At 44.7% G+C, this 14,568-nt stretch overlaps 2 protein-coding genes across 2 annotated transcripts in view; both read left to right on the top strand.

Moving 5' to 3' along the window:
- LOC149307755 (uncharacterized) overlaps positions 1 to 8,428 on the top strand; it is a 29,381-nt gene extending 20,953 nt beyond the window's left edge. The window contains exons 10-12 of the mRNA XM_089536805.1: positions 2,646 to 2,817; positions 3,914 to 4,020; positions 8,385 to 8,428. Coding sequence (XP_089392931.1) covers positions 2,646 to 2,817; positions 3,914 to 4,020; positions 8,385 to 8,428 — 323 coding nt within the window. The remainder of the gene's footprint in view (positions 1 to 2,645; positions 2,818 to 3,913; positions 4,021 to 8,384) is intronic.
- LOC149307754 (kelch-like protein 38) lies at positions 8,425 to 12,773 on the top strand. Its single transcript, XM_089536803.1, has 4 exons — positions 8,425 to 8,497; positions 9,195 to 9,273; positions 10,342 to 10,569; positions 11,336 to 12,773. Exons 1-4 carry the CDS (start codon positions 8,425 to 8,427, stop codon positions 12,771 to 12,773), a joined length of 1,818 nt encoding a protein of 605 aa, XP_089392929.1.
- Positions 12,774 to 14,568: the final 1,795 nt, after the last annotated feature.

Raw genomic sequence — 14,568 nt, 5'->3', positions numbered from 1 at the left:
CTATCTAAAACCTAAAGGGATTCTTTAACACAACGCAGGTCGGATCTGCAGTGCAGAAATAACGCAGTTGGACACCGCTTTGACTGTTAGGGCTTGATATTACAGAGTTCTGGGATTTGTAGTTTGTTGTGGGACCAGAGCTCTCTGACAGAGAAGGCTAAATGTCTCCCCAAATTACAAAGCCCAGGGTTCTATAGTATCAAGCCGTAAGAGTTCAAGCAGTGTCAAACTGCATTATTTCTGCTGTGCAGTGCAGATTAGACACCAGATGCCATTGCTTCAAGTTGCTTCTGACTTATGGCAATCCTATAGCAAGTACCCTAAAGGCACCAGGTCCCCTAAGATTTGGGAATGTGATGCCGGATCAGCCCTGGTGAACGCTTGGATGAGAGGCCACCAAGAAATTCCCAAGCTATATTTCAGAGGAAGAAACTGGCAAAACAACCTCTGAGTATTGCCTGGCTAAGAAACCCATCTGAGATCCATAAGTCGAGAGTGACGGAGACATACACAAACACAAGGTTGTTGTGGGGTTTCCTCTGAAAATGCATCATTTCTACAATGGAGATGCATCCCTAGAGATAAAGAAAGGAGTATTTAAAGTATATGACAGTCAATGTTTTTGCTGCCCTACTGCCTTCAGGTTTCTTAACTCCGAAACTGATAAAATAGTACTTAGCTGGACCCAGGGATGGTGTCTCTTCTACATTGCCCCTTTCTGCTAAGCCTTCTAAGGAAAACAATAAGGACAATCTTTTTTTTTTCCTTCATAGGTCAGGATCATTCTGTTCCAATAAATCCGGTGACTATACATATTGACACTCTGCCAATACAAACAACTCCCAAAGCTCCTGTACCAGGTAAAAAATTCAAATAAAAGTGACCATTTCCAGTGATTCTTTTAAAACATTGTTGGCGAACACAGAGAAAGTAGTGGGATCAGATGGCACTTGGATTTCAATATTCTTCTTGCAACTATTTAATCTTGCAAGATCTCTGCTGTTTCATCAGCCGTACCGATTTTCAACTGCAAAGGAATGGCATCCGCCTTCCAGGAATTTCCTAGCTCTCTGAGACCTATCGTCCAATCTCCCTAATGAAAAGAAAGCGCCAGACAACTTTACAACAGTTATTAAGGCAGTCTCCTAAGTCCATTTAACCTTTCCAGTTCGACTGCTTTCCATCTTACAACACTGTGGGTCTTGTCTAGACTAAGCCATGCTTTGGGTTCCTATGCGGGGAAGAAGGCAGGATATAAATAAATAGGATGATGATGATGATGATGATGATGATGATGATGATGATGATGATGAATCGATTGGAATCAATGGGAGTTTGCCTTCAATCTTTTTCACACTGCACAGTTATAGCACTTTGATTCCATTTTGTCATATCTCCATCCTATGGACTCTTGGCATTTGTAGTTTGTTGGAGCCATTTACAATTATGTGCCAGGGAGCACTAGTGTCTCACCAAACTACAGATCCTAGGATTCCATTGGATGTAACCATGGCTGTAAAAGTGGAACAGCTGCGTGAAAGAAAGCCTTATTGCATTATAGAAGTAAACTGAGAGGCTGTGAGATAGAAGTGGCTTTCTGCTTCCCTCTCCGCATGCCCTCGAAGCACTTCCATTCTCCTTCCAGAGGGAGATGGTCATAAGAGTGCACCTTTTGCTCAACAGATTTTCCCAGCGTGACAAAAGGCATGCTTTTATGACCCTCGGGAGGAGAATGGAAGTGCTTCGAGGGCATGCAGCGATGGAAGAAATGCTTCTATCTCACTGCCTCTCGGCTAACTTTTGCAATGCAGTAAGGCTCAGAGACCTCAGTCATAGCGGAGGCTGCTCCCGTGTTGCAGAAATAAAGCAGTTTGACACCACGTTAACTTCCATGGCTCAGTGCTATGGATTTCTTGGATTTATAGTTTGGTGAGGCACCAGAGTTCTCTGACAAGGAAGGCGAAACGTCCCACAAAATTAGATCCTAGAATTCCATAGCACTGAGCCATGGCAGCTAAAAGTGGTGCCAAACTGCTCCGTTTCTGCAGTGTGGGTGACGAGTTTTTTCAGACGCATTTGCCCCAAACAGCAATAACACGAAAATAAAGTGAATGGCAAATGGACAAAATCAACACTTTGGGAAGTTCTCGGAATTAAAAAGGTGCCAATTTTGTCCACTTTCCATTTGCCTTATTTTCACATTTAGAAGAAACGTCATCCGAAAACACCCCGAATTTGTGGGTTTTTTCTACTCTTAAATCCTGTTTCTGAGTGGGATTCGTGTAGTGCGGTAAGGTCCTAAGACTGGGATGTTAATGGATTGAGTTTAGTTTTCCTGGAACTACAGTGGATCCTTGTTATACGCTGGGGTTTGGTTCCAAGATCCCCCGTGTATAACAAAATCCGTGTATGCTCAAGTCCCATTAAGTATAATGACATAGCAAAATGGTGTCCCTTATAAAAAATGGAACATCAAGGTAAATTTATACTTTTTTGGAACATTTTCAAACCGTGTATGCTTGAATCCGTGTATAAAAAATCCGTGTATAAGAAGGGCCGACTGTATAAACAGAGGGAAACTTGGGGGAATAGGTCATGCTTCTGGAACTATTTCTAATACAGTGCCATGTTTTCTCGATCCCTAGTTTGCAAGACAAAATGGTTGAACCGGGACAACCCCAGCGCAACTGGAGACTACGAACTGATTTATTATTTCAGGAAGGAATATCCCAATGCGATTTGCCCTAAGCCAATTGCGCTCGAGGTTCAAACCGTGGATGGTATTCCAGCTCAGCAGACGGGACAAAAATTTGCCCGGTGAGATTCCTCCGTTCTTTTTCTATCGGCTGGGTTTATGGATTCAGTACCTTAACGCTGATAGAGCAGAGTTCTTCATTGCCTTGTTGCCGTTCAAACAGAACAATAGCAAGTGAAAATATTCATGTAGTGTTTCATGTTCTTGCTCAGTAGCGATTTGGCACACTACTTTATTTTGCATGCAAATTATATTGCATGCAAAGAGAGGCCACTGTAAACCAACAGCAGCAGCAACAACATCAAAAACTGAATAGGCCACTCATGTTCAAATGATCATCTACACTCTGGCAGACCAGGGTTCGAATCCCTGCTCAACCATGGAAACCCACTGGATGATATTGGTCAGTCACACTCTCACCCTCAGAGGATGCAATGGCAAACCGCCTCGGAAGAAACATGCCAAGAAAACCCTGTGATAGATTCATCATAAGGTCGCCACAGGTTGGCAATGACTTAAAGGAATGCAACAACAACAAAATTCAAAGCCCAAGAATAAAGCAAAGCCAATAGACTTAAACTCACAATGAAAATGAGGTGGGAAATGGAATCTGCTTTTTAAAGTCCCTCTTATCATCCTTGGCCTCATTCACACTTACAAATAAATCGGTTTGCAATCTGAATTGATGGATCGATTCAACAGCAGAGTGTGGTTCCCAGTACATTTGCCCTGATCGCATTCTTTCCCTGTAAATTAACCCACTTATGGTTCACATTCACGAATGAATCGGTTCAAAATGGTCCCACTCCAGCCGGCCAAAGGGCACATTTACATTGATTCTGATCCGCATCTGGTTCACACTTGTGCAGAATCAGTTTATCCAAAAAGATGCAGAAAACATCAGCATCAAAAAGACATGGGTTAAATATATCTAGCGCACGGACCCCTCACCGAATCGCTTCAGCGATTCGATTTAAGTGTGAACCAGGGTCATTTGAACCGCTTCAAACCGAATAGTGATCTGGTATAAAAGGTAGTGGGAATGAGGCCAGTGTATAATACAGGCTTTTGATATCTGAGCAATGTTTGTTATTTATATGGCACTCTTTGAGTCTCTGTTACATCTCCTTTCTTCCCTGGTTCTTCTCCCATGTATAGGAACGATGTGGTCAATGGATTTGCTTGCATCAACGCTGACCAGGGGAAAGGAGGCTTCTGTTTCGACTATAAAGTGCGGTTCACCTGCCCACCTTCCTTTTGTTCAGGTGAGTGTTCAGGTCATAAAGCTGGGCTGTTTTACATTGTCCTCACCGAAAATGCCACTGTTTCCAGGCCATTCTCAAGATGCCTGTCTACCTTGCTTCTCCATGCCACTTCTCCTTCCATGGCTTGGCTGGCATTGTTTCTAATATGTCCATTGTCCACATTTCTCACAATTCAAATTGAACGCTCCAAGTGCGATTATTTATTGTTGGTAATAGGAGCTAAGTGTCTGGATCTGGTGGAGTTTGGGTTGCAAGATCCACACGACTCTTTAACCATGAAAGAACTCTCTTTGGGGGGAGTCAGATTTTGGCATTTCATATTAACTGGTCTCGATTCTGCGGTGGAATGAATGAATTCACAAACTCAAAAAAAAAAAAAAGTCTGACGTATTAATGACAATATTTATTATATATGTTGTATTAGGGACCATAAAACCTATAAACCAAGTTAAAAAGATATTTTATATAGAGCATTGTTGGCCAGTTTGTAGTCGCAAATTGATCTGATGTACACTGTCTGCAAAGTAAGCCCCATTGAGTTCAACTAGATAAATGGATAAAGGGTTGACTGAATACCATTTGAGTTATTTTCTGCCACTGACTTCAAAACAGTTGTTTGGAACAAAGAGGAAAAGATAAAGCATTGAACTGTAAGACATCAGCAAGTTCCTCTCAGCAGCATCTGAACTGGCATTAATGGATTCTTGGAACATTGCAGCCTGAATCTTGTCCCAATTAGATTAGTCCCAATACATCAATTATTAAATTATGAATCAATAGATATTTAAATTAAAGTGGGTCTACTTAATAGGACAAGCAACAGACTTTAGGCCTCCATGTATCAATTAGTTTGTCAAGTGTCAGGATATCTGTATTATAAGCAACCATTTTGAAAATGGACAGTATTAATACATATCACTGCAAGTGTGATTACTTTCTGCATTCAGTTTTCCTCTGATCGTACCACCGACTATGTTCATACCATGCTTATACCCCTCAGTCTCTGCATTAGATAATGGCCAAGGCAAACCAAACTGGTCTTTATGCCGGTAAAGCAAAATGTGATGAGTCCTGATTTATTTGCACACTGAATTTCTGTTCTCTTTACTTAAGGAGGTGGCCAAAAACATCCAGTTACGAAGGAGGGTTCTCCATAAACGTAGCAGCAAAGTCCAGACTTCAGCTAGCCATGAACACAGGCTGCTCCTCCTTGGAAGAGGATCTGATCCTTTCTTTCCCTTTGTGGCTGCTGCCTCACTGTGGATGGTACATGAAAATGCAATAAAGTCTTCAATGCATGCCAAACTCTGCCTCGCTGCGTCTTTTCTCTTTGGATACACTGGATGTCTAGTGTCCAAATCTGCAAAGGCAGCTGGGAAAACAAACAAACAAACAAACAAACAAAGTATTAAGAACAAAACCGATAGCGGTAGCTCTTCCCCATCAGAGAAATAAAGCAGTTTGACATCCCTTTAACTGCCATGGCTTCATCCCATGGAATCCTGGGATTTGTAGTCTGTCAGAGCTCTTTTGGAGACCCACCAAGATATTCTGCAAGATGATGTGACCATCGCTTGATGCTCTATATACAGTTTTGACTTTTTTAGTTTGGGGAGAATTTCTAATTCATCCATCCCACCGCAGAATCTAGACCAGGTAATTTGAAATGCCAAAATTTGACTTCCCCAAAACAGAGTTCTCTTGTGGTTAAAGCGTTGCGTGGATCTTGCAATCCAAACCACGCGAGATCCAAACACTCTGTCTTACCACCAAAAAATATGGTTGCAAAAGTTGTGAGTTGTGAGCTCCGAGAATATGATGGATTGCCATGGTTTCTAGGAAATGCTCAGCCTTGATTTTCTCTAGGACCCATTTGCTTGTCTTCTTAGCGGTCCATCATATTCTCCGAACTCGCCTCCAGCATTTCCAATGGAGTGATTTTCTTTGTATCAGTGTCCAGCTTTCACAACCATACATAGAAATGGAAATATGATGCCACGGACAATGTTAATTATTACCCAAACAATTGTTACACAAACCTAATTGTTACCTAAACCTAAAAGGTAGAATCATAGAATCATAGAGTTGGAAGAGACCGCAAGGGCCATCCAGTCCAACCCAAGTTGCGAAAATTAGCTTTTGTAAGAGGATTGGATAACCTTTGGACCATTTTCACCTGTATATACCAGTACTAAAAGAGGATAATTCTAGGTTTGGAGGAATTAAGAAAGTGTTTATTTAGAAGAATGTCACATCCACATGCACACAAAAAATAGCAATTCACACAGACACAGCATTCACAGCTAACCAAAATGGGAAAATTCAAAGGGATAGTGGACTTTTACGGACTTGCAGGGAATTTCAGCTCATCCGATGAGCCGACCACAGAAAGTTGGAATGGAGTGGCTCAGATTGGGAGTTCTGGGTAACCATGGGAAAGTCACATTCTTTCAGCCTCAGGGTATGGCCACGGCAACCCCCCCCCCCCCTGAAGAAACCTGCCACGAAAACCCCAAGATAAAGTTGTCTTAGTTTTGTGTGTGTTTTTCTGGCTCTGTGGCCATGTTCTAGAAGAGTTTATTCCTGACGTTTCACCAGCATCTGTGCCTGGCATCTTCAGAGAATGCTGGCATGGAAGAGAGTCACCCAGTATATATATACCCCGCTCTCTTCTATGCCAGCATTCTCTGAAGATGCCAGGCACAGATGCTGGTAAAACATCCGGAATAAACTCTTCTAGAACTTGGCCACATAGCTTGGAAAAACCCACCAAAAACCACGGATGCCGGCCATGAAAGCCTTCGACTTACAAAGTTGCCTTAGGTTCACCATAACTTGGGGATGATTTGAAGGCATGCAACAACGGCAGCCGAAATAAAATGGCATATACCACTATATCTGGGTAGTCTGAAAGGGCTTAGGCTCTATTCCAAACTTTCAAGGACCTACCCAAGTTGGTTGGGGCAAAGGATCAGTTCTTCAGGTTTTGAAAACATAGACTTTTCAGAAATCTATCTATCATCTATCTATCTATCATCTATCTATCTATCTATCATCTATCTATCTATCTATCTATCTATCTATCTATCTCTCTCTCTATCTTTAAAATGCAACACCATGGTTTCCCTGAGTCTATACTTTACTAGCCAAGATCCTTCCCACTAGTCAATATCAGTTCCCAAACCACAGACTTAAACCCAACATGGCAGGATTGGTTCTCCTCCAGCCAATCAGATGTTTTGCCAAGAAACCCTGAACTAGACACCCAGCTGATGTCACAATGACAAAATTTCACAGTGTCCTGCAAAGGTTTACCTTGCACCAGGGACTCACCTTATGGAAAGGCCCAGAGATGGGACAGAGGCAGCAAGAGTTGCTTGCTGGCCTGAGAAGAGAGTCAGAGAGAGGGAAATTGGCAAGGCAAGACTAGGGACAATTGGAAAAGGTAAGTTACTTATCCCCATCTAATACTATGGAAAGCTTTTAAAATTCAGAGCCAGAGTAGGGTCCAATCACTAAGTCATCGGATCTGAAGGCAACCCAGGGATCATCTAGCGTGACTTGCCCAGGGTCACCTAGGACTTTATCACACTAGCAAGATCCCGTGGGAAAACGGGAGTTAAACGAGAGTTAAGTTACGTTCAAATTTAAACAGAACTTGCCAATTCAGAAAGTTTGTCACAGTAATTGCTGCTAAGACAAAAGGACGCGAAGTTAATCCGCAGTTAAAGTGGAGGAAGACAGCAGCTTTTTCAATTCGGTTTGTGCCGAATTGTGCCGAATGGAAAAAGCTACCGGTTTCCTCTGCTTTAACTGCGGATTAACTTGGCGTTCTTTCACGTTAACCACAACGCAATGTGATAAACTTTGAGCATCTCTGGGTTATCTTTGCATTATATCGCATTTAATTTCCATTATCCCGCAGGATCTCGCTAGTGTGATAAACTCCCTAGTGGGTTTAATGGCCAAGCAAGGAATTGAACCCTGGTCTCTGTTGCAGTCCAACATTGCAATCCAACATTTAAACCACTACTGCTACTTCCATTACATTCAGTGATGTATGGGATTTATGAATCATGAAAAACATCACTAAGGACAATGGATAGTGAGGTATGGGAGACGATCAATGGGGGGTTGCACCATGAGTTACCACACCGGGTGACACCAACCCTAGTGATGCCACTACACTATAGTAATGAATGGCAAACCACCACCACCACCCCACCCCACCACCACCCCGATTTTGCATCCCGTGGCCCCAAACAGGTTCAGCCCCTGGATAACTCCTTCAAAGTCTTCCATAGAAGCCACCAGGTACCACTAACTCTTCTCTCCAGTTCTCTGTCTTTTCCTTCTCTTGCCAGGGTTCACTTTTCATCTCGTCCATTCCCTTCATCGGCCGCCATGAGCTCCAGCTCCAGCCACAAGAAGGGGGAGCCTGCGATGCTCAAGCCCAGGCCGCTTGGCCTGAGAAAAGGTAGGTGAAAAGCTTAGAAGAGTCCAGAGCTGAAACATCCCAAAATATATGAGGAGCGGCAGCGATGCACATAATGTACGCCCCTGTATTTCATCAGGCCAGGTGCTCATTTGCACTTTCCGGATCTTTTGTGTGGGAAGTAACACAAAAAATAGTTTTTTGTGGGTTTTTCGGGCGATGTGGCCATGTTCTAGAAGAGTTTATTCCTGACGTTTCACCAGCATCGGTGGCTGGCATCTTCAGAGAATGCTGGCATGGAAGAGAGTGGGTATATATATACTGTGTGACTCTCTTCCATGCCAGCATTCTCTGAAGATGCCAGCCACAGATGCTGGCAAAGCATCAGGAATAAACTCTTCTAGAACACGGCCACAGAGCCCGAAAAACCCACAAAAAACTATGGATGCCAGCCATGAAAGCCTTCAACTTCACACAAAATGATATGCATTTTTCCCCTCTCCAAAGCGTGCCCATTCAATGCACATTTTTTGGTATATAAAACACGCTTCTTCTTTACTCCTAGAATCATTGATTCGTAGAATCAGAGTTAGGAATCTCAGGCTTCAAACCAATGGAGAAGAAGCAAGTGTTATGGTCTTTTCCAAAGGGACTGGTTGTGATTCTTTTAATCTGGGCGATCCTTCCGACTTCTATGCCTTTTTTCATCTGCTGGCCTTCATCCTTTCTTTGGTTTCAGGTCTAGCAGAAATGTACCAGGAAGAGCTGCTCTGTGATATTGTCCTTGTAGCCGATGGACAGAGGTTCCCTTGCCACAGGTAGGCCATGGGTTTTGCTTGAGTGGCACAGAGACCTATTGGCTTCCTATCTTACATTCCCCGATTTGTCTCCAGTTTATTTATTGTATGTTCTGTATCTGTATCAAGCAGTAGATAATAGGTACAGACCTGGGCCTGGAGAATTACAGCTATACTGGGGCTAGGTGGATAAAAACATTGACCAGAAGTGCATCTGCACTGTACAGATACATCAGTTTCATGCCACTTTCACATGCTGTGACTGTACCCTAAGGATTCCTCAGGTCTGTCGGTTGGCGAAGAACTTAAAAGATGTCACGGTACCCCAAGAAGAGAGGTCCTTAAGATTAAATCATTGTACTATATTTATATAGTACAAACACACACACACTTGGGGCATCTTAGGAATTGTAGTTTAGGGGGAGTGTTTAAATAGAGAACTCTATTCCTAACACTGATTCTGGCACTGGTGCATGCGTTGTTTCCCATAACTTTCTCTTCTCTCATTTCATTTGCATGCACATAGGCACACCATTATTCTCTGTGTTACCAATGTCTATGCAAGTCTTGTAGAAGTGCACCCAGAGGGAAGGCATTACTGATGAATCAAAGTTCTATCTGAGGAACTCGGTTTAGGTTTTTTCGGGAATAAGGGATGGAGGCCCTATGCGCTGCTGGTGCTCTTCCTCCACAGAAATCTCTTAAGAACATTGGAAGCTATTTTAAACTGACTCATCTAGCTCAGTACCGTCGACACCAACTGGCAGAATCTCTCTGGGTTTGGAGGCTCTTTCCATTGTTTCCTGAAGACCTGGGGGATTGAACTTGGGGTGTCTTACTTGTTCATTGTTCTAGTACTCCCTGGATGGAGACACCAGAGTTTAAAGAAGCACGAGGCCTTTCTCTTGGGGGGCCACCCTATGAGAGACCCTGTCTTCTCAATAGCCACAGGGATCCATCATCTCCATCCTCCATGTCTTTGGAAACCTCCTTTCCCCATGGCTGGAAGGTTAGAGATCATAGGACCTAGCGCCAAGCTGCATTTGAACTCGGCATCCTGGAAACGGGCCTCTCTTTTCTCCTCTGCAGAGCTCTGCTGGCAGCCATCAGCCCCTACTTTCAGGACATTTTCATCAATAGCTGGAAAGAGTCTGATGGAAAAGAGATTCTGGTTCAGGACGTGGCTCCGTCGATCATCCAAAGCATTCTGAAATACATCTACACAGGGGACATAGAGCTCACTCCCGAGCTGACCCCCTTCTTCTTCGCAGGAGCCAGCAAGCTGCAGGTTGTTCCATTGCAAAACCTCTGCTGTCGGTAAGCCCCCATGCCATGCTTTGCCTAACTTCACTTTAGCTGCACATGCACGAGCATCATGTGCAAACGCAGATTGCGTGATAAGCATCCTGGCTCTAATACAGATGGCTGCAACCCATCCTTGTTTCCCTCAGGCGTAAGGCAACAAGTCCGAAGTGGACAAGTTCATGGATGCATATACACTGTGGAGATAATGCAGTTTGAGGCAGTAGCTCCATCCAATGGAATCCTGGGATTTGTAGTTTTACAAGGTTTTTAGTTGTCTCCTCCCAAGAGTGCTGGTGTCTCACAATATCCCAAGACACTGTAGGATGGAGCCATGTCAGTTTATGTGGTATCAATCTGCATTACTTCTACAGTGTGGATGCACACACACCCTGTTTGAATGGAGTCTCTCCACAGTAACAGAAGCGGCAGTCTTCAAACTAGTTGTTGCACTTCACGTCCTTCTCGAAGGAACTTAAAATGCTCGAGGGAGAGAGGACATTATATAGGCTGCTTATGCACTGCAGAATTAATGCACACTGCTTTAACATCCATTACTGAATGCTATGGACTCCTGGGCTTTATAATTCATTGTGGCCCCAGAGCTCTTTGACAGAGAGGCTAAATATCGGACCAAACTACAAACCCCAGAATTCCAGAGCATGGAGCCATGAGAGTTAAAACAATGTCGTTTTCTCAGCAGTGCAGGTGCTGCTATAAGGAGATAAGATGTTTGAGATAGTCTCTATATCCATCCTTCTCCTCCCTCCCTTTCCTTTAGGTTCCTTGTTACAAACCTCTCTGTGCAGAATTGCTTTGAGATGTATTCCTTGGCCCAAGTGCATAAGAGTCGGACCCTCCTTCATGAAATTGTACAGCTCCTCATCAGGAATTTTGACCAGGTTTTTGAGACAGGCGGCTTCCTCCATCTGGAATTCAGCACGCTGCTCGCCCTGATATCCTCCAGTGACCTGGCTGTTGCTTCGGAGTACCAAGTCTACCAGGCTGTGCGGCGCTGGGTGCAAGGGCATCCAAGCTTGCGCGGACCCCTTCTTGGGCAGCTAGTGCAGCACGTCCGTTTCCCGTTGTTGAGCCTGGAGGAGCAGTATGAACTTCAGAAGGACTTGGAGCAGCAGAAGGATCTCCACCTTACGTGGAAAATCCTGGATGGCGAGGAGAGGTTGCGTCAGAGCAAGGGGCTGAGAAGGGGGATGTACAAACCACACATTGCATTCATCGACACCCAGTTGTGCGAGTATCAAGAACTGGAGACTGAAGAAGCGTACATGGGCTGCTATGAGCCTCTGGCTGAACTGTGGGAGAAGCTTCCTGGCCTGCCGTCCGTGACCCATGCTTCTTGTGTTTCTGCAGGGGATAAGATTTACGTCTCCGGAGGTGTCTATCAGAGTGCTTATTCCACCTCTGTCCATGAGTTCAGTGCCTTCACAGGCCAGTGGCTGCAGCTCCCTTCCATGTCTCTGGCCCGGGTAGCACATGGCTTCCTCTTCCACAACCAGAAGCTCTATGTCCTCGGTGGTTGGCGCAAATTCCAAAGCTTCCTCAACTTGGCCGAGAGTTTGGACCTGGCCACGGGGAAGTGGGACACCATTACCAAGCTTCCATTTTCCCTGAGCCACCCGGCTACGAGTGTCTTCCGGGACAAGCTGTACCTGCTGGGAGGTGCGACGGGCTTATCATCTCACTGGTTATTTCACCGAGGGATTCTGATCTACGACATCGGCTCCAGCGCATGGACCCAGGTGCCTCTGTCTATTGGCTTCTTTGCTGCAGGAGCTGTTGCTGGTGACCATGGGATCTATGTGATTGGGGGATACTCTGAGAAGAAAGCCAACCTGGGAGGGAAGCTGGCAGCTGACAACCGGCACAGCAGCCGGAGGTGCTTCTTTGTCAACGAAGCGGGCCACATGAGCCGCAGTTTTGCCATCCCCAGACTGCCCCGTGGGATTGCAAACGCAGGGGTGGTCTACTGTGGCAAAAGGATTTATGTGCTGGGCGGAGAGGATTTAGAACAGCGCTACAAAGTGATTTACCACTGGGAACCCGGAGAGCCCCGCTGGCATCGAGGCACAAAGGAAATCCCAGTGCCCCGGGAAGGTATCAGCGGGTTCGCATGTGGGCTTCTCTTGCAACCCAAACCCCGCATCCTTCAGCTTTTCCAGGTCACCTCTCTCGTCCCGACCGCAGCTATCTGCAAGTAGCTGATGGCCCGGGGCAGCCTTGCATTACCTTTAAAATATGTGGAAATCACTTGGGCGCTTGTAAATAAATTATAATAAAATTACAGATGGCCACTGCTGACCTCCTGGGAACCAGAGTCTTGCTATGCTATGTGTATAAAAGAGTAAAGGGGGAATGTGGCCTTGGTAGGGTGCTGCTATCTGCACTGCAGAGATAATCCAGTTTGACACCACTCTAACTGCCATGGCTCAATGCTATGGAATCCTGGGCCTTGTCGTTTGTTGTGGCACCAGTCTAAATGTCTCCCAAAACTACAGTTCCCAGACGTCCATAGCACTAAGCCATGGAAGTTGAAGCAGAGTCAACCTGGAGCATTTCTACAGTGCGGGTGCAGCCATAATCATCCTCTTCTCTATAGGTCCCGATCAGAGGCAACTTACTACTGAAGTAAATAGGACCCTGGCTCTATTTACCTGCAGAGAATGAGGTCTAAGAGATTGGCATCCAGCCTTGAAGGTAGAATTGAAGAGTGACCATTCCTCCAGTCTGTCTTATGTCCGAATGATTAATGTTCTGGATGCCTAGTGGTCTTTTTAGTACCATATAGTCTTTAAAACGAGATGAGCCAGTGTGGCATAGTGGTTGGAGTATTAGACTCTGGAGATCAGGGTTTGATTCCCAGCTTGGCCATGAAACCCAATGGATGCTCTTGGGCAAGTCACACTCTCTCAGCCACAGGGGAAGGCAAAGGCAAACCTCCTCTGAACATATCTTGCCAAGAAAACCCCAGGATAGTTGCACCTTAGGGTCGCTGTAAGTCAGAAATGAGTCAAAGGCACACAGAAAGAGCAACAAGAACAACAAGAAGCAGAGTGTGGCATTGTGTGAATGGTTTCTTGATGCAAGATGATGGCTTTGCTGTTCCTCCTCCAATGGAGCAGGGCGTCCCTTACTATATCAATTCACTTGTTTTAAGTATTGTTCATTGTTTCTTTGATTTTTAATGAGTTTTTAGAAAATTACCATCAGCTTTGCATCTAATATTACCATATTCATAACATAAGAGTTAGCAAAGAACTCTCTGTTTCAACTGGTTGAGTGAGCACTTTGAATATATTATACTCTCCTATGCAGACAAGCCAAAAATAAAAGTGACGTCGAAGGATTTCATGGTTGTCATCTATGGTTTTTTGAGGGTTTGGGGAGGCCTCCATGGCCATGTTCTAGAAGAGTTTATTCCTGACGTTTCACCACCATCTGTGGCTGGCATCTTCAGAGAAGGCCATTCGTCTTCTCTGAAGATGCCAGCCACAGACGGAGGCAAAACGTCAGGAATAAATAAAATAAAATAAATAAATAACTTTATTTATATACCGCCCTTCGAAACATCAGGGCGGTTAACAGCAATATTCAATACAATTTATAAAAACAATACCATTAAAACAGTAATAAAAGAACTTGTGCCAGATCACAAACAACTGACAGAGGGGGGAAGAGGACTCTCAGGGCAAAGAATCAGGGGTAAGCCTGCTTGAAAAAGAATGTTTTTAGCCCCTTCTTAAATTGGGCCAGGGAGGTTGCTGAACGGAGCTCGATGGGCAGCAAGTTCCAGAGGGTGGGGGCCGAGATGGAAAAGGCCCTTCTTGTGGTGTTAACCAATCTAGCCTCCGGAACTCTTAACAAATGCTGCCCGGTGGATCTGAGTGTGCGGGGCGGATTGTACGGAGAGAGGCGGTCCTTTAAGTACCCTGGGCCCAAGCCATTTAGGGCTTTATAGGTTATAACCAACACCTTGTATTGCGCCCGGAAGCGAAT

This window comes from Sceloporus occidentalis, unplaced genomic scaffold (assembly GCF_023333645.1).
Source record: "Sceloporus occidentalis isolate IW3139 unplaced genomic scaffold, rSceOcc1.0.p SCAF_8, whole genome shotgun sequence".
Taxonomy (NCBI): Eukaryota; Metazoa; Chordata; class Lepidosauria; order Squamata; family Phrynosomatidae; genus Sceloporus; species Sceloporus occidentalis.
Note: the sequence above shows the minus strand (reverse complement) of the source record. Positions and strands in the feature narration are given on the sequence as shown.